We start from the raw sequence: 21,169 nt of genomic DNA, 5'->3' as shown, positions 1-21,169 counted from the left end.
TCCTCGGATGGTGACGGCGAGCACGAGGGAGCATAGCTTTAAATTGAGGGGTGAAAGATATAGGACAGATGTCAGAGGTAGTTTCTTTACTCAGTAGCAAGGGAATGGAATGCTTTGCCTGCAACGGTAGTAGATTCGCCAACTTTATGTACATTTAAGTCATCATTGGATAAGCATATGGACGTACATGGAATAGTGTAGGTTAGATGGGCTTCAGATTGGTATGCCAGGTCGGCACAACATCGAGGGCCAAAGGGCCTGTACTGTGCTGTAATGTTCTATGTTCTATGACAGAGCATGGAGATGTGTCATGATCTACCAGGCATCTCCAAACCTCTCTCAGGCCCTCACAAGACAAATTAAAAAGTATTCATTCTTGGGTTCAATTTTCCCCACGTTCTCATCCCCGACCACCATTTTCAACTTTGCACATTTCACCCTCTACATCCATTATCCCACCATGGGCAGCTCCTACAACATCTAGATTCAGATTTCCCTTTGTAAGCCTGCGTGCCTCTTACTTGCTTTCCCCTCCATTAAAAGCCATGCCCATATAACCTGGCTCCAAACAAGTTTCTCCTGACTTGCCCCTGTCTTTCATTATGGGGCCTACTGCCAATTTATATCTGACAGCAAACAACCCGAAGCTGTGTCACAGAGCACGTCATTAAAAAAAGTGGCAGGAGGGCAAGGCTTACTGCAAAGTCAAAAGGCAACACCTGTGGCTGGGTTTGAAAGTCATTTTGCAAAGGCTTCCTAAACCAGGAAATATTTCCCCCAGAGGTTCCTATAAACTACAATCTCCTTAAAAATCGGACGGACAGAGTTCCACAGGCCTCCATTGTTGTCACAACCTGACGACTCAGTTCTGGTGTGGCTGAATATTGAAGATTCTTCAGTATTGATACTATCTGTGGATTAGTGCAGAGCATTCTTGCCTTAGAATTAGGTGATTGTGGATTCAAGTCCTACTTCATACATTGAATACAAGGTTGACAAATCTAGTCACTGCTACATTGAGGGAGTGGGCATTCAGGGGTCTGATCTATTAAAAGATGTTAAAGAGACACAAATGGTCACAAAATGACCCCATGGCCAAGGAGCAGGTGTCTTCTCCACTTGATCTTTTTATCTTTATTTGGGAAGTGGGCAATCCTGCCTGGCTCAGCATTCAATGCCTTCGAAGGTGTTGGTAGGTCACTCTCTTGAACTGTTGCATTCCGCGGATTGTGAGTTGACCCACAATGCTGTTAGGGATGGTGCTCCAGGGTTTTGACTCAGCAGCAGGGAAGGAATGATGATATTTCAAAAGCCAGGATGGTGAGTGGCTTGAAGGAAAACTTGCAAGTGGTGATTCTCCCATGTATCTGCTCCCCTTGACTTTCTAAATGGACGCAATGATGTGTTTGGAAGGTGCTGTCTAAACAGCAAATTCCTGTAATGAATCTTGTAAATGATACATACAGCTGCTGTGTATCAGTGGTAGAGAGAGTGAGTGTTTATGGATGGGGCACCAATCAAGCAGGCTGCTTTGTCCTGGATGATGTGAGGCTTCTTGAGTGTTGTTAGGGCTTCACTCATTCAGGAAAGTGGGGAGTGAGAATTCCACCATGCTCCTGACTTGTGCCTTGTAGATGGTGGGCAGGTTTTGTAAAGTCAGGATGTCAGCTACTTGGTTGCTCACTCATGCCCGCTTTTGTAACCTTCCCGCACTGATTCCATTTGACTCCAGCTTTCCTCCATGATGTCACCCTCACTCAAATGTTGTCTTGCTGTTGGCAGCAGTCACTGAGCAACCCTCTGGAATTGAGCTCTTTTGTTGATGCTTGTAACAAAGCTGTAAAGGGGTCACGAGTTGATTGGCTTTGGCAGGGTAGGTCATGACTAAACAAGTGCAACACAATAGGACACATGATGACACCATCACATTACTGATGAGGCAGAAATTGCCCAAACTGGATTCAACAGATATGTAACACTTACTCAACATCAAAAACTGATCATCACTTGGTTGTTCTTAGGAACTTGCTTTGCACAAATTGACTTCTGCATTTCAATATTGACCACATTCTGAAAAATATTGCTATGGAACTCCTAAGTTGTGAAAGAAATGGAAGCCTTTCTTTATCAAGTTTGTGAACTACAACTTGAAGGGCACTGAGGCAACAAGATTCCATTCAACAAAGATAACACAGTGTGGAGCTGGAGGAGCACAGCAGACCCCAATACACTTCAACAGCCTGACTTCATGGATCACTGCACAGCAACAGTAACCATTTAAAAGTCAAGTTTCACTTGAAAGTACTTCACTTTGCTAATACCTTAACAGAGTAAAAGAAAAAGTCTTGCAATTATAAAGCATTTGTGACAATCTGAGGACATGCCAAAGCACTTGAGCCACTGAAGTAGATTTGAAATATAGTCATTGTGGTAATGCAGGAAATGCAGCAGTTGATTTGCACAAAGCAAGTGCCCACGGGCACCAAAGGAGTACTGACCAGATAGTGACATTTTAGGGGTGTTGGTGAAAGACAAATATTCACCAGGATACCAAGGAGAACTTCACTGCTGTTTTTCAAAGCAGTGCTCAAGTCAGCCATTCCCTTATGCAAAGGGGACAAACGTGCCCAAGATGAGGATCTTATCTGAAATTTGTCACCCGAGTGAAACACCACTTAGTACAACAAAGGGTGGGGCAGCCTGGATTCTGTGCTCAAGTCTGAGGTGGGTCTTGAATACATGGTCTTCTGGCTCAGGAGAAAGTGCTACCAACTGGATCATGACGAAATTAGCAAAGGGAAAAAATACATTATTCAAAATAGTTTGCTCCTATTGTTAAATATGCATTGGGATCAGACCAGTACAGTCTCAACCACAAAATAATTTGTTCAAATCTGAAACTTTTTTTAATCAAACGCAGTCAAAAGAGAGTTTGTATTTTACATTTCAACATTGTGCAATTAAGGTAAACAGTACCTTCAAATATGGATGTTTCGCTATTGCTTAAATCTGTTTTTAATATAATTTGGCCATGGAGTTGCATTTAATTGCATTGAGCTTTCAGTTTAACATTGGCATAGTCATGAAGACACTTTACAAGAAATGCTGCCTCCTAAAGGCAGCCACCTGAAATACTGCTTATACAATTTCTGGAATCCTTGGATTGAGATTAGAATTTTCCAGAAGATAGTATTTGGCAAAGGAAAAACAAACAACTGGGAAGTTTAATATTGCACAAATCAAGTAGAAACTAAACTGTGATGTTAATGTTTGGAGCACGAAGATAGAATTGTGCTATATAATCTCAGTATGTTACATACTAAAATGACAGATGAAGTCACTGATACATTTACAGCTAAAATACAAAAGCAAAAATGTCATCCTTTTTCAAATCCAACAGTGGAGAGATTATAACCTAACAGAACCAAATCCTCAATAAACTACTTCATTTAATTCATCCCAACACAATTGGGGTTTTCATCCTCGAACACCAGATGCACATCTTCATTGAGATGATTTTAAAATTGTTGAAATCAGTTAGGAGTTGCACCCCACCAACCCCCCCACCCCCGGAATCAAACTGTAATTGCCTCAAATAAAATTCTTGCGCAAATCTTCTAACTCCTTGCATTAACAATAGCTCTAGCAATGGAGACTCAACATTTCTCAAATTATTGCACTTTCCCCCATAAACATGAAAGTAGCATCATAGCAAAACACTGAGCTAATTCTGGTGCAACTGCCTAGTGTAACCACCTGAATAATATAATTATAGTCATGCTGTCCAAATGTATCAGTCAGTTTGAGAAAAGGGAACAACGTTAATGTTTTTAATAAGCAACTCATAAGAATAAATCATTTTGCACAACTAGTTTTGAAGCACATGTGGCTAGTTTATATTAAAAGCAGTCATACATTATGAAGCAGTGTCTGTACACAACTGGGTAAGGGCAGAATTTGGCTACTTGATAGTCGAGCAGAACCTCAGCTCACATACAGACTAAATTGGCATAACCAAATGGTTAAAAGAATTAGGCACAAACTGGCTTCAGGACATTAGACCTTTCTAACTTGTATGGTCTACACATTGTCTGTGGGAGATGCTTTTAATACCATCAACATCACGTTGGCAGCTCTAACAATAACATGATGCTCAGGATAAATTTCTGTAGGTATGTGCATAAGGCTGTATAGGCAACTGCATTGTGTTTGTTGGCCAGAATATTTGAGACCAATTTGAGATAATGTAAGGGGTTTAGAGATTATGTGAACGGAAATCTTACAGTTTCATGACAGTACCCAGTTTAAGGTGTACTGTTTGACCTCCTTGCCCAAGGAAGAACATTCTTGCCTGCTAACAGAAGCCACAAGTGTTCACAAGAAAATTCTAGATTGATGGGCTGTTCTTATGAGGATTAGTTGAGCAGAATGAGCTGGTTTAGTCCAGGGTTTGGAAGAATTCAAAGTGATCTTAATGTTTAAGGTTAGAGAGGTTGTTTTATCATCCTGACTACATGCCATTAGTTTTATTTTGGTCACATACGCAGAGCACTGAATTATCAGCTACATTCCTGATGGATACAGCATCCATTTCTCCTTCCCACTTGTAATGCTTTATACTAGTCGTTGCTATTTGACCCCCTTGGAGTTTCAGAAATAGGTGATGGCAGTTCCAATCTGAAAAAATGTCCTTCTCAACTCCACATTCCTTCACTTCCGTTCCCAAAGAACTAGAGGAGATTCCAACTTTGCCTATGTCAAATGTATCCACTGCTCAGAGTTAGAGAATTCCAAACATGCAACCACAAAGTAAGAAATCTCTCCTCATTTCAGTCCAAAAGGGTGATGCTTATTTAAAACCTATTACCTCTAGTCTCTCAGTCCATGGGAAAAACAACATCTCAGCACTCTTAAGTTTTTAGCTTTTCTGTAAAGTTACCTTTCATTCCTTTTCAGCTCTAACGCAAGCCTGAATACTTTGCTCAACTGATCCTCATTGAACAGCTCATCAATCCGAACTGCATTCTCACAGGCACTTGTTGCATTCTCCCTCAGGCAAGGAGGCCAAAACTGTATGCTAAAGTAGGCATGGTCTCAAATTTACACAGTTACAGCAAACCTTCCACTCTCATATACTTGAACCCTCTTGCGTTCTTTCAGATTGGACTCTGATACCTGCTGAGCAAATACACTAAAATACAAATATACAGCTGGTCATTCAACTTAATGCACACCTCTACTGACAATATTGTACACAGCTCCTGACAACATTAAATGTATCTTACATTGACATCAATCACACACTAGTCTTGTAGAATCTCATTCCCACTTAGCAACAAGTATCACCACCCAGGTTTCACACATAACAAAGCACAAATGCCATGCAAAGATTGGTGGAGTCATGTTTAACTGGATGAGAAGTTGAGGCAGTTGCATACTCTTAAATCTTTTGCAGATAGGTTTTCAGCTGTTTGACCAAATACTTGGGCATCTAACTGGGTTTCCTCTCTGATGAAGGGTCTAGGCCCGAAACGTCAGCTTTTGTGCTCCTGAGATGCTGCTTGGCCTGCTGTGTTCATCCAGCCTCACATTTTGTTGTCTTGGGTTCTCCAGCATCTGCAGTTCCCATTATCTCTTAACAAATTACTGAATGCATTTGGCAGAAATTAAGAATATACAAGCCTACTAACAAAGGTGACCATAAGAGCATAGCTGCAACTGCGTCTCTGGCTCGTGCCTTTGTGATTCTATTGGATAGTTCAGTGCAAACTTGGTCAAGCTTCCACCATAACCTTAAGATCAACCAAACCTCCACTATCGATTTGCTAACTCTTGGCATGTCCCATTCACCCTTCGCCTGTGCAGGCTGGTCAACACATGAGCAATGCATTAATTTAAAAAGACTTTTAACCTAATTTCAAATAATTTCCATGATTTACCCCTCAGCATCTTCAGTTTCCTCTAACCCTGGGTTTGGAATTAATTCCCTACACAATTTAGTGCTTATAACTTGCCTTTTTGACTAATCTTTCAGTTGTCTGTTGCAATCTCCTTATGTGGGTCAGTACCAAACATTTCTTTGAACATTGTTGTAAAATGCACTTGGATATTTTTATTGAAGAAAACGTTATCACAGCAATAGGTTATCATTGTAACTGTCGGGTTAAAGAGCCACCTCTACACACGAAGCCACATCAAGTCAGTTTGAGTTTTCAAATTTAAGGTATTTTCCCCCCAAAATAGTTATTGCTCAACTCGCACTGTTAAAACGTTGCGGTGATAAAGTGCCTTCTTAAACAACTTGGTAGTATTATTCTACCAAGTAGCGTAACGACATTGAGGATAGTTAAGAGTCAAATCACACCTGAATTCTAAACTGGAGCAAGAAGGACAGTAGATTTCCTAAGGATTGGATTTTGTACCAATATGAAAAATGATCATCCCACTTTCAGAAGCACTTTATAATAAGAAATTTAAAGAACGAATAGGCATTTTTCAAACTGCCCACACTTAGTGTATTAGTCCAATAATAACTGGCATCCAAAAATGTTTAAAGTGAGGAGAAAGTTAGATTCCTCCCCTCCTACAAATTTTAGTTGAGAATTCAGGATTTTCTAGTATGTTACATGCTGAATGAGCTAGCTTTAAATCAAGTTTTGTGAGGTTTGATCATCTCATATCTGGATGAAATGAACATAAATTTGGAGGAGAAATAGGCCACTCGGTCCCTCAACACTGCACTTCCATTCAATGAAATCAAAGCTTTGTGTTTCAGATTTGCCAATTCCATCGATCCCTGATAACCTTTGATTCCCCTGCCTAAGAGGAATCTATCTACCTATGCCTTCCAAATGATGCTACCTCGACTTCCTGAGGTAGGGGGTTTCAAAGTTGCCCTGGGTGGGGTGGGGGCCGGGTAGAAATCATTCGGCCTTAATTAAACTTTTGGGCAACGGCCCCTAGTCCTGGAGCCACCCACAGGAGTAAACACTTTCCACATCGACTTTGTCAAGACAATCGGGATTTTGTATTTTTCAACCACATTATCCCTTGTTCTTTGAAATTCTTGTGCAAAATGGCCCAGCTCGTTCAATCCTTGCTCACACATCAACGGCTCAGCGCAGATGTCTATCTTGGAAGCCTCGTCTGAAGCACTTCCAACAGTTACATCCGTCCTTAAAATAGGAGACCAAGATGCGATGAAGAACTACAGTGTCACACCCTTCCCTTTACGTTCGCCAGAAAGGCTGGGATCGCATTAACTCCCCAGATCCCCGCTCCACTGGAACCTGAAGCATCAGCTTGAGAGCCAGCAATGCGGATGGAAACCCGCACCCACAAAACTTATTCCACTTCTTTTGTTTGAGAAAACGCAGCACCATGGTGGGTAATTCAGTCCTTGCTCATTCTCACCCTTTTTGAATCGAATATAAATGATAATGCTTAGGTGGAGGACACTCTCCGAGGAGAATGGCAGCACTCGCAGACCCAAAGAAATGATATGACTGGACCGAACTCAGGAATTGGAGGCTAAGTTCATGTGTCCTAGCCTTTTCCGTGCACTCCTCACTCCACACTCTCCCTACCCCAACCCACTGCAATGAACTGACACCTTTGCAAACGCCCCCCCCCAAAAAACACCAAGAACACCCTCCTCCCCAGAGAGAAATCTTCTTCCAATATTGAAACTCCTTACTCTGTGCCCAATTATATAATCTTCGACTTTCTAATTGTTGACTGTATTCCAAAGGCTTAATCTTGATTGCTTTCCTGTCACTAAATGTTCATGTTATTAACTGACACAGAAGGCTTGCGTTTTAATTGAAAACACTGCTGTCGGACAAAGCTGTGCTGTCGTGTGAGACCTACATCACCTGTTACCGCCAGGACAGCCGCTGCTCACCAACAGCTCAGAGCTCGGCTTCTCTACCTTTCTCCTGGCATTTGGGAGAATAGTTCTCCCCAGCCCCCGGCACCTTTAAGCCGAGCCCACACGGCAGCCTGGAGACTGGGGCCCTACAGAGCACGGCTGTTGGAGATGTGACATCCCCAGCCCAGCTTTCCGATTTACACAGAACACAGGGAGGGTGGCTGCCATGCGTCGGGGGTGGAGAATGAGAATTGGCTCCAACATCTGAGCGGCAGGCGGTAGATTTAAACAGAATAACCTTTAAAAAAAAGGTGTGTGTGTGAGAGAGAGAGAAAGAGAGAGCGAGAGAAAGGGGAACCACACACAGGCGCGCACGGACACAGGCACAGGCACAGAGTCCGAGTCGATGAAGTGGAGGATCCCACATACTTTCGTTTAATTCGGGGCTCGGTCGTGAACGGTGCCTGAATCTGCTTCATCCCTGATCCGGGAGCACTCCCCCAGGATTGGAAGTAGTTAGAGATCAGGTTCTTCTCAAAACACAAGAAAACCTACTTATTAAGAATAGGCTTACGTTAAATGTAAATTCCCTCTTAAATAAATGTTTATTAAAGTAACCCGGGGTGAGAATCGCTAAAGCTGTATTCTTTAAACCTATCGCCATCACTGACCTCTCCTGGTCCGTTTCCCTCGGTTATTCAGGCTGTGCCCATAATCCACACAGTTTAGAAGAACGAGCGCAAGTGAAACGAGTCGAAAATGCATCTGTGCTTCTGGGATGTGGGGAGGAAGCAGGCTGCACGCTCGGGGATGTCTCTGGGTCTCTCACTCTGCCTGTGCGGCTTGGCTTGGAATGGGAGGTCGGACAGCTCCAACTAACAACACAGATGATGATGATGATGATGATGATGATGATGATGATGAAAAAGAAGAAACAGCAGCACCTATTCTAGCTGCCAGCCAGATCTGAGCTTCAGAGAGAGAGAGAGAGAAGGGGCAGAATCTGCTTGCCCTGCTCTCACACCGGGGACCAGAAAGTCGGCAATCTGACAATTTGCAGTCTCCACATCTTCAGAGCAGCAAGGCGGAACTCAATCCCAAAGCTCTAGAGAAGGAGACACAAGTCATAAGGTAACGAGCTATCAATAATCGCATTAAACTCTCATTTACATCATCGATGAACAAATTAAATTCTAATGAGGAACAGCCACCCCTAAAAAATGTCCCTGAATTTCTACAAAAAAGGAGACCCGAGATTAATGCCCCGATGCAGGATTGTTTTAAAACAAAGAGAAACTCAGGAGCAAAGAGAAAATCTATTGCAATTGAGTCAAGAACTCAGCTTCAACTTAATTACCTCAAGAAGTGATCAGAGCAACACTTTGTTCTGTCACCTTCTCAAATCAACCAGTACATGAAGTGTGTGTGACACATACTGCAGGACATGATCCCATGGAAACTAAAGTTGCTTCTGTCTACTAAAGCGAAGTCCGGAGGTTTTGCCCTGTCTCCAGTTAGTGCTCAGTGAGATCGGACTGCACTCAGTCAGCTACCTTCTCTCCCCAGACGATGCTTCAGTCCCCTCCTCTTGTAACGGTTACACGGATGACGCTCCGATCTGTGGTACAAGGAATTCAGGGAGGAGGGCAGAGACAGAGACAAACGCTCCTATTTTTTCTTGCAAGGTGCAAATTGGATTGAGAGCTAACAGGGGGTGCTGTACTCACACCACACCAAGCTGGCAGCACATCTGCCTGCTTCCTTCCCTTCCGCGGGTCCCACCGCCGGCAATGGTCAAGTGATCACACAGACAATAAAAACCCTTCCATTTCTCTCAATCCCCCCGCCCCAAACCTGCGCTTCCGCAGGCATGGAATCGGCACGTTATTTCCAGAAAGAAGGGTCACCGGACCCGAAACATTAACTCTGTATTTTTTACATCAAAGATGCTGCCAGACCTGCTGAGCTTTTCCAGCAACTTTGTTTTTGTTCCTCATTTACAGATCTGCAGTTCTTTTGGTTTTTATTACGTTACTCCATTTATTCATCTTTAACCAAATGTGACAGTCAAAAAGTGATATCGTCCCAAGAGCCATTAAAATAGGCATTCTAAAGAAAGATTAAAAGTGAATTTTAAATTTAATTTCTATTTAATAGCGAGCAGCTGATTAATGAATAAATCTGGAACTGTATACAGATTTGAAATATCTGGAACTGTGAGCATGGATCAGCATTTGAACTATCTGGAACTCCTTGTACATGGAATTGAATTGAATAAGAATCAAGAATTGAATAATCTAATGCACATGCAGGTCAGAATTTGAAAAAGCTGGAACTGTGTGTACAGATCACAGTTTGAATAACCTGCAACTCTACATACAAAGATCAAAGATTTGATCAGCCTGGGACTGTGTGTACATAATTCTCGACATGAAACTGATACAGAACTGAGTAGATACAGACCAGAATCAGAAATACCTGGATCTGTGTGTGCAGATCAGGATTTGAATAACCTGTAACTATGGGCATGTGAGAGAATAAAATGTGAGGCTGGATGAACACAGCAGGCCAAGCAGCATCTCAGGAGCACAAAAGCTGACATTTTGGGCCTAGACCCTTCAGCAGAGAGGGGGATGGGGTGAGGGTTCTGGAATAAATAGGGAGAGAGGGGGAGGCGGACCGAAGATGGAGAGAAAAGAAGATAGGTGGAGAGGAGAGTATAGGTGGGGAGGTAGGGAGGGGATAGGTCAGTCCAGGGAAGACGGACAGGTCAAGGAGGTGGGATGAGGTTAGTAGGTAGATGGGGGTGCGGCTTGGGGTGGGAGGAAGGGATGGGTGAGAGGAAGAACAGGTTAGGGAGGCAGAGACAGGTTGGACTGGTTTTGGGATGCAGTGGGTGGAGGGGAAGAGCAGGGCTGGTTGTGTGGTGCAGTGGAGGGAGGGGACGAACTGGGCTGGTTTGAGGATGCGGTTGGGGCAGGGGAGACTTTGAAACTGGTGAAGTCCACATTGATACCATTAGGCTGCAGGGTTCCCAGGCGGAATATGAGTTGCTGTACCTGCAACCTTCAGGTGGCATCATTGTGGCACTGCAGGAGGCCCATGATGGACATGTCATCTAAAGAATGGGAGAGGGAGTGGAAATGGTTTGCGACTGGGAGGTGCAGTTGTTTATTGCGAACCGAGCGGAGTTGTTCTGCAAAGCGGTCCCCAAGCCTCCGCTTGGTTTCCCCAATGTAGAGGAAGCCACACCGGGTACGGTGGATACAGTATACCACATTGGCAGATGTGCAGGTAAACCTCTGCTTAATGTGGAATGTCATCTTGGGGCCTGGGATAGGGGTGAGGGAGGAGGTGTGGGGGCAAGTGTAGCATTTCCTGTGGTTGCAGGGGAAGGTGTCAGGTGTGGTGGGGTTAGAGGGCAGTGTGGAGCGAACAAGGGAGTCACGGAGAACACTGCAGCCTAATGGTATCAATGTGGACTTCACCAGTTTCAAGATCTCCCCTTCCCCAACCGCATCCCTAAACCAGCCCAGTTCGTCCCCTCCCCCCACTGCACCACACAACCAGCCCAGCTCCTCCACTCCACCCACTGCATCCCAAAACCAGTCCAACCTGTCTCTGCCTCCCTAACCTGTTCTTCCTCTCACCCATCCCTTCCTCCCACCCCAAGCCGCACCCCCATCGACCTACTAACCTCGTCCCACCTCCTTGACCTGTCCGTCCTCCCTGGACTGATCTATCCCCTCCCTACCTCTCTCCACTTATCTTCTTTTCTCTCCATCTTCGGTCCGCCTCTCCCTCTCTCCCTATTTATTCCAGGACCCTCACCCCATCCCCCTCTCTGATGAAGGGTCTAGGCCCGAAACGTCAGCTTTTGTGCTCCTGAGATGCTGCTTGGCCTGCTGTGTTCATCCAGCCTCACATTTTATTATCTTGGATTCTCCAGCATCTGCAGTTCCTATTATCTCTGATACTATGGGCATGTGAATTGGGATTTGAATAATCTGGAACTGTTACTACTTTTTCGATTCAACCTGTTTTTTTCTCAGATTCACACCTCTGGAGCAGGTGGAACTTGAACCCATCCTCCTGGTCCAGAGGCAGAGAGTCTACATAAGAGGGCCCTTTGGAACTGTTATAAAGCAAGCCATTAAAGAAGTTATTATGTTAATTGATTAATTAATTGACTGGGTAGATATAAAGGGGAACAGCTGTGCCAAAGGTACCATCAGACTGAATAGTTAATAAACTCTATCCAGAAAAAAATGCTTTTGTTTCACCACCACCTTGGATCCCAATGTTAGTTGTGGCAGACTTTGGTTGTGGAATGATGAAAATTGGAAACCAGAAGTTCAGCTCTGCAGGAGGGGGAAGGACATTTATTTAGTCTGAGATTTCAGAGAAAATTTGATGAATCTCTTGGCATTCTATCAGGCCATCAGAAATAAATTTCAATTTGGGGTCATGACAGATTACAAATGGGCAGAATACTTTTGGTAAGTTTATAGATAGTGATGGAATGGCTTTGCAATTAAACTGTTACGATGCATTCCTTATATACTTACAGAAGCTGAACACATCATAGAAAGTGGTGAGACAGCAAACACTTCCCACACACATACAGAGTCAGAGAGTAATATGGCATGGAAACAGATCCTTTAGTCCAACTCATCTGCGCATACCAGCCATCCCAATTTGACCTAGTCCCACTTGCCAGCATTTGTCCATATCATTATAAACACGTCCTATTCATATACCCAGCCAGATGCCTTTTAAATGTTGTAATTGTACCTCCTCCACCTGAGTTCTGGCAACTATTTCCATATACACACCACACATTGCATGAAAATGTTAGTCTTCAAGTCTTTTCCAAATCTTTCCCCTCTATTAAACCTATGTCCTCTCATTTTGGACTCCCCTACACTGGGAAAAAGATCTTGGCTATTTACCTTATTCATGGCCCTTATGATTTATTCAATCTCTACAAGGTCATCTACAGGGCGATTCATTTTGGAAGGTCAAATTTGAATGCAGAATACTGGGTTAATGGTGGGATTCTTGGCAGTATGGAGGAACAGAGGGATCTTGGAGTCCACATCCATAGATCTCTCAAAGCCGCTAGCCAATTTGATAGAGTTGTTAAGAAGGCAAATGGTGTGTTGGCTTTCGTTGGCAGGGGAATTGAATTCAAGGGCTGTGAGGTTATGCTGCAGCTCTACAAAACCCTGGTTAGACCACACTTGGAATATTGTGTTCAGTTCTGGTCACCTCATTATGGGAAAGATGTGGAAACTTTAGAGAGGGTGCAGAGGAGATTTACCAGGATGCTGCCTGTACTGGGGGCCTGGTGTTATGAGGAAAGGTTGAGGGGGCTAGGGCTTTTCTCATTGGAGTGAAGAAGAATGAGAGGTGACTTGATAGATGTGTACAAGATGATGAGAGGCACAGGTAGAGTGGCTAGTCAGAGACTTTTTCTCAGGGCGGAAATGACTATTACAAGGAGACATAATTTTAAGGCGATTGGAGGAAGGTATAGTCGGGATGTCAAAGGTAGGTTCTTCATACAGAGAGTGGTGGGTGTGTGGAGCGTGCTGCCGGCAGCGGTGGTGGAGTCAGATACTTTAGAAACTTTTAAGCGAGTCTTGGATAGGCACATGGAGGTTTGTAAAATGTAGGGTGTGCAGGGTCGATTGATCATAGTAGGATAATAGGTGAGCACAACATTATGGGCTGAAGGGCCTGTACTGTGCTGTACTGTTCTATGTTATGTTCTATGTTCTAGAACATAGAACAGTACAACATAGTACAGACCATTCAGCCCACAATGTTGTGCCGAACCTTTACCCTAAACCTAAGGTCTGTCTCACATCCACGCCTACCTTATACTATCATCCATGTGCCTATCTAATAGCTGCTTAAATGCCCCTAATGAGGCCGACTCCACTACCCTCTCTGGCAATGCATTCTGCGCCACGACTACTCTCTGAGTAAGGAACCTACCTCTCATGTCTACCTGATATCTACCTCCACTCATTATAAAGCTATGACCCCTCAAAATAGCTACCTCTACCCTAAGAAAAAGACTCTGGCTGTCCACTTTCTATATACCTCTGATCATTTGTTCTACATTATGTTCTATGTTAACCCTCAGTGTCTGAGATTCCAGGGAGAAAAAGCCCCAGCCTATTCAACCTCTTCCAATAACTCAAACCCTCCAGTCCTGGCAGCATCTTTGTAAATCTTTTCTGCACTGTCTCAAGTTTAACAACATCCTCCCTAAAGAAGGGAGACCAGAATTGTTCACAATATCCCAAAAGTGGCCTCACCAATGTCCTGTACAACCATGACATGACATCCCAACTCCTATGTTCAATGTTCTGACCAATGAAGGCAAGCATGTTGCACAATTTTGACGAGCATATCATGGAATCCCTACAGCTTGCTAAGATCAAGAATGATGTAACACACTGGGTCTATCACAAGAAGTAGAAGCCATTATGATTGAAACGTTTCCTGGTTACTAACAAATTAGAAGCTATGTTGATAAAGAGTGCCAAACAAAAAGCGTTGGCCAGCTAGAAAGAATTTGGCATATAAAGCGAAGTACCAGATTGGGGACAGCCAACATTATCATAATATATGGATAACCATTCTCTTTGGGATTACGTACATTCAACAAAGGGCATCACTGAGAAAGGTTTGGAGGATGACCTTGCCGGAATAAAGGAAATGTTGGCAAAATTTCCAAACTGACGTGGGCTGAAACAAGTCACAAGTTCTCAGACTCTCACAAAAATTGCACTTGCCCCAACATATTTTGGCAATGCACAAAGAGGGGCACCTGGTGGTATAATGAGTTACAAGAACATGGTAGAAAAGGTCAATTTATGTTTGGGAGAGATAGTAGGAACCGCCGATGCTGGAGAATGTGAGATAACATAGTGTGAAGCTGAATGAACACAGCAGGCCAAGCAGCATCAGAGGAGCACAAAAGCTGACGTTTGGGTCGAGAGAAGGGTCTGGACCCAAAACTTCAACTTTCCTGCTCCTCTGATGCTGCTTGGCCTGCTGTGTTCATTCAGCTTCACACCGTGTTATCTCAATTTATGTTGGGTTGATTTTTAATTAAACTTTCCTTTTGTTTGAAGAAGTGAGAATACAGAAAGTTGACTATTATATGGATCATTGTGAAAACATTTAATACTGGTCATTGCATTATAAAGAAAGATATAAAATATTAAAAATCATTTTGTTTAGTCTTTACCTTTTGTTCAAGGTTTGTATGTCTCCAAGGCTTTATGTAAGGAGAATAATGGAGGCTGTTAATAGGACAGGTTGTTAAGCATGTGTTTATGTTAATTGACAAATTAATTGCAGGGGCAGATATAAGGAGGGAACAATCAGGACTGGGTGTGCAGAAAGAGCTAGAAGAATGAATAGTTAATAAACTCTATCTACAAACGGAAGTACTTTAGTTTATAAAAACCAAAAGAACAGGTGGCACGGTGGCTCAGTGGTTAGCACTGCAGCCTCACAGCACCAGGGACCCAGGTTCAATTCTAGCCTCGGGCAACTGTCTGTGTGGAGTTCGCACATTCTCCCCGTGTCTGCATGGGTTTCCTCCGGTTTCCTCCCACAGCCCAAAGATGTGCAGGCTAGGTGGATCAGCCATGCTGAATTGCCTGTAGTGTTCAGGGGTGTGTGGGTTATAGGGGATGGGTCTGGGTGGGATGCTCCAAGGGGCAGTGTGGACTTGTTGGGCCGAAGGGCCTGTTTCCACACTGTAGGGAATCTTAAAAAAAGCTGTGGATGCTGTAAATCAGGAACAAAAACAAAGGTGCTGGAAAAGGTCAGCAGGTCTGTCAGCATCAGAAGGAGAAAACAGAGTTGACATTTTGGGGTCGGTGACTCAACTGACCCACTTCACTCAATGGCTTGGATCTGAAATGGCAGTGTGTGCATTGGGAGCAGGATTTGAACAATTTGGGAATACAAGTACATGGTTCAGATTTAGAATAAAGCCTTATGTTCCAAAACAAGTCATACGCTTAACTGTAGTACACCTACAGCACTGGCATCTAACCATCAATACGGAATATTGCCCACGTATGCCTTGTTCATAATCAGCAGGACTAATCCAATCACTATTGATCATCAGCAAAATGATGGGAGTGATCATTGACTGTGTAACCAAGCAGTCTTTACATGCTACTAACCTAATCACTGACGCTCAGTTTGTTTTCCAGCACAGCTATTTAATTCCTGACGTTATTGATGCCTTGGTCCAAACATGGACAAAAGATCCTAATTCCAGAATTGAGTTGAGAGGGATGGTCACATCAAGGCATCCATAACTTCAGTAAAGCCTTTGATAAGGTTCCACATGGTAGTCTATTGGAGAAAATACAGAGGCATGGGATTGAGGGAGATTTAGCAGCTTGGATTAGAAACTGGCTTTCTGTAAGAAGGCAACAAGTGGTGGTTGATGGAAAATATTCAGCCTGGAGTCAGGTCACTAGTGGTGTGCCTCAAGGATCTGTTTTGGGACCACTGTTGTTTGTCATTTTTATAAATGACTTGGACGCAGGCATAGGTGGATGGGTTAGTAAATTTGCAGATGACACTAAAGTCGGTGGAGTGGTGGACAGTGTGGAAGAATGTTGCAGTTTGCAGGGAGACTTGGATAAACTGCAGAATAAGGCTGAAGGTGGCAAATAGAGTTCAATGCAGATAAATGTGAGGTGATTCACGTTGGGAAGAATAATAGGAAGGCAGAATACTGGGTCAATGGAAATATTCTTGGTAGTGTGGGTGTGCAGAGGGATCTTGGTGTCCATGTACATAGATTCCTGAAAGTTGCCACCCAGGTTGACAGTGCTGTTAAGAAGACTTACAATGTGTTAGGTTTTATTGGTAGAGGGATTGCGTTCCGGAGCCATGATGTCATGCTGCAACTGTACAAAACGCTAGTGCAGCCTCATTTGGAATATTGCGTGTAGTTCTGGTCACCCTATTACAGGAAGGATGTGGAAGCATTGGAAAAGGTGCAGAGGAGATTTACCAGGATGTTGCCTGGTCTGGAGCGCAGGCCTTATGAAGAAAGGCTGAGGTACTTGGGTCTGCTCTCATTGGAGAGAAGGAGGCTAAGAGAGGATTTAATAGAGACATACAAGATGATCAGAGGATTAGATAGGGTAGACAGTGAGAGTCTTTTTCTGAGGATGATGACATCAGCTTGTACAAGGGGGCATAGCTACAAATTGAGGGGTGATAGATTTAAGACAGATGTCAGAGGCAGGTTCTTTACTCAGAGAGTGTTAAGGGCGTGGAACGCCCTGCCTGCCAATGTAGTTAACTCAGCCACATTAGGGGCATTTAAACAGTCCTTGGATAAGCATACGGATGATGATGGGATAATGTAGGGGGATGGGCTTAGATTAGTTCACAGGTTGGCGCAACATCGAGGGCCGAAGGGCCTGTTCTGTGCTGTATTGTTCTATGTTCTATGTTCTGTAGCAAAACTGATCAATGGAAATTAGGGAGTAAACTACCCATTAGCTTGATTTACATCAAGAGCAAAGGAAGACAATTGTTGTTTTTGGAGGCCAATCACCTCATCATTGCAAGGTCGGATTAATATTCTAGGCCTAAGTGTGGATAGCAAGAAGCTTTTTCCCAGAGTGGGGGACTCAATTACTCGGGGGCACAATTTCAAGGTGAGACGGGAAAAGTTTAAGGGAGATATGAATAGAAAGTTCTTTACGCAGAGGGCGGTGGGCGCCTGGAACACGTTGCCAGCGGACGTGGTAGAGGCGGGCACGATAGCATCACTTAAGATGTATCTAGACAGATACATTAATGGGCAGAGAGTAGAGGGATACAGATCCTTGGAAAATAGGCGGCAGGTTTAGATAGAGGATCTTGATCGGTGCAGGCTTGGAGGGCCGAAGGGCCTGTTCCTGTGCTGTAATTTTCTTTGTTCTTTGTTCTAAGCATCTTCAGCTGCTTTATCAATGACCTTCTTTCATCATATATCTATAGTTTCTACTAACATTAATCTCTCAACAGAACAGACACTTTTAAGAACCCTTCCTATTTGCTTGGTTTCTGAGCCTAATGGACAAAGTTTACTTTTCTTTCCCACTAAGAATATGATAAACCCTTTTGTATTAAAATAGCCATCTGAAAGAGCAACATGTTGCCCAAATGGATTAGCTTTGCATCTTCTGGGTTGCCCAAAGCTGGAAACTTGAGTTTCAATTTTCCTGAATTAAATTTCTTTAATTTTTTATTCATTCTTAGTACTTTCTCAGTAGGAATTTGTTAAAGGTTTACTTTCACTGGATTACAATAATGTTCAGTACCATTTCCAATTCCTCAGATACTAAAACAGCCTGCGTCCAAATGCAACAAGCTATGGATAATGCTTGAGTTTGGATTGGCAGGTAGTATGCAATTTGCATACTGTACAAGTGTCAGCAATGACATTATCAAAGAAAGAGAGAATCTGACCATTGCTCTTGATATTCAATGGCATTATCATCACTGAAAAGCCCACTATTAACATTCTCAGAATTACCACCCACCATAAATTGAGCTAGTTCAACCATATAAATTGGACAGGTCAGAGGTTGGGAATTCAGCAGTGAATAACTCCCTTCCTGACTCAGCTGGAGTCATTAACAAAGCAACTCAATTTGTAAAATCACAAAATACGCCAACTCCAACATGCTTTGGATTCTAAAATGAACAATGGTATCGACGACATCTCTCCCATTCTCCTCAGATTATGTGCTTTCCAACTTTTTCGAGTTCTGTACTGTCTCTTTGATCTTTCCAATGAACATTTGTTTTACCCTTGAAAGCATGGACATGTTTATCTTAGCCTTCAATCTGTGCCTTTCCCCTAAGCTTTTTGTGTTGAATATAAAAATGTTAAACCTAACCAGTGGCTTGAAAAATCTAACTTAATCCATGGTCGCAAAGTTTTCTACATGACTGTAACACAGGTGGGCCACTTTGCCCGTATAAATCCTAGCCGAAAAGTCCTAGTGAACCATGAGTGACTGTCTCAGCCAGCTCCAAGGTGTCTGATGGAATTCAATGCCATGCATTTTGGAACAAGATCACATTTCTCTAGTTGTAAAAAATGAGGAATTATGAAGGAAGGAAAGGATTTGAGTCTTTTCAGGTACACAGACCATTTAAAAAAAAACGAGTTCAAGGGTGCGAAGATAAGCCAATAATGTTAATGGAACATTGGTCTTTATCCCAAATTGCCAGGAATCAAACAGAAGATAGTTATGCATTAGTTGTATTTAATCTTAATTAAACCCCATATAGAGTAACTACATTCAATTTTGGGCACTGTTCCTCTGGAAATATAGGCTTGGAGGGAATGCCACTGGACAGTAACCAGTATGATTCTGGTACTAGGATGTTAATTTGTGAGGCCTAATTGTACAAACTGGGCATATATTTCCTTTAGATTATACAGATGGGTGTTTATTTCATTCAGAGATAAAATACAGTAGAGACAAAGATACAATTTCCTCTGTGGGAAAAATTGAGAACAACCGTAATAATAGAGACATATAAGGAAGTGCTTCTTTACACATCAGACCGTGGAAATTTGAAATTCTCTCCCATGAAAGAATATGGACACTGGAGATCAGCTGGAGCTTTCAAGTGAGAAATAATTGTTGGGTAAAGGTACTGAGGAAAATGTAGGAAATACAATTAACAAATGGAGTTAAAATACACTACAGCTTTAGTCTAACTAAATGGAAGAAGGTCAGAACTCACTCAACACCAGGTTATAGTTCAACATGTTTACTTGAAAATACAGGCTTTCATAGCTTCGCGCCTTCTTCAGGTGTTAGTGAGAGAGGTACAGGTTTGAATAACCTTATCCTTATCTAATATTCCTAGAAATCAAAGCCAAATTATTCAGCGCCATTACTTTTCTATCTCAGTTTTGTGCATCTGTATTCTATCAGCATCTCAGACCTTTTTGTGCTGGCTTCTCCTCCACTGATCATGATTTACCTTCTTAATTCAGCAAAAGATAAGGTATGAATGTCGTTATGTTAAATTATAAAGTTCCAGGTCTAAATCTACAAAAATTGAGCATTGGCATTTATAATGAATGAAATAATTTATAACTTGTCTTTGTATATGCACCTACTAGCTGACAACACTGCTGTAAGAGCACAGCTATGCAGAGAATGTTGGATAGCTACTTTTGAACAAATGAAGCTGACTAGGTGGTCTATTAAACACAGATACCATTTTTATACTAAAATGCCAACACATTATATAGAACGGTCAACTGATGTTTCAAGAAAAAGCTATTCCTTATCAGTTCAAAATGCTCTGCCAAATACAGAGCTGAAGAACTCAGTCTTGTTCGGTTTCTTTCTGACAGTCACATTGCCTGTATCCTGTTCTTTATGTCTGAATATTTGAAACCAGTTTTATCCACATCTTGCAGAAACTTGTCCATTCATTATACTATGGAATATCTATGGTTACCCACACACTATATCACCAGTCCACTTTCAGGACTAGACGCCACCATTCAAAGAGATTGTGGTTTATCATCTATTTAACACCATTCCCACATTTCCCTTCATGTTTTTAAGATGTAGAAATTTATCAATCTCAGTCTTGAACATATTCAGCACCTGAGCTTCCGCAGCCTTCTCTCGCAGAAAATTTCAAGGATTCATTACCCTCCGAGTGAAGAAAGTCCCCCTAATTTCAGGCCTAAATGGTCTGCCCTTATCTTGGGACGATGTTTCCCAGCTCGAGAGCCCACAGCTAAGGGAAACATCTTCCCTGAAACTAACCTGTTGATCCCTGTGAGAATTTCGTATGTTTGAATTAGAATACCCCTCATTCTTCTAAACTCCAATAAATAAAGGCCCAGTTATTTAATATTACTTTATAAGACAATCACTCCATTCCAGGAATTAGTCTGTTCATTTTCATTATACTCCATCAATGGCAAGAAAATCTTCCCTTGGTTAAGGAGGTCGAAGTTACAGGTATGGCCTCACTAAGGTTCTATGTAATTGCAATTAGTCATCTTTACCATTGTACTCAAACACTGTTAGAATAAAAGCCAACAATATCATTTGCCTCCTGAATTGCTTGCTCTGCCTGCATGTTAACTTCAAGTAACTCATGAGCAAGGACATCCAAGTCTCTTTGAAATGTAACAGTTCCCAGCTTCTCATCATTTAAGAAATACATCATATTTCTGCTTTTTCTACCAAAATAGAATTGAGTTTC

At 42.6% G+C, this 21,169-nt stretch overlaps 1 protein-coding gene across 2 annotated transcripts in view; it reads right to left on the bottom strand.

The window, feature by feature from the left end:
* The window catches only part of rspo2 (R-spondin 2), a 158,905-nt gene extending 149,298 nt beyond the window's left edge, over window positions 1–9,607 (bottom strand). The window contains exons 1-2 of one of the 2 annotated variants that reach the window (XM_059646313.1): window positions 9,228–9,607; window positions 8,542–8,975 (exon numbers count right to left, since the gene is read on the bottom strand). In XM_059646313.1, the coding sequence (XP_059502296.1) occupies window positions 8,542–8,635 (94 nt within the window). In that variant the 5' untranslated portion in view covers window positions 8,636–8,975; window positions 9,228–9,607. The remainder of the gene's footprint in view (window positions 1–8,541; window positions 8,976–9,227) is intronic. The other variant, XM_059646314.1, reaches the window with a different exon arrangement.
* Window positions 9,608–21,169: the final 11,562 nt, after the last annotated feature.

This window comes from Stegostoma tigrinum, chromosome 5 (assembly GCF_030684315.1).
Source record: "Stegostoma tigrinum isolate sSteTig4 chromosome 5, sSteTig4.hap1, whole genome shotgun sequence".
Taxonomy (NCBI): Eukaryota; Metazoa; Chordata; class Chondrichthyes; order Orectolobiformes; family Stegostomatidae; genus Stegostoma; species Stegostoma tigrinum.
The sequence above is the reverse complement of the archived record's forward strand: the minus strand, read 5'-3'. Positions and strand labels throughout refer to the sequence as shown.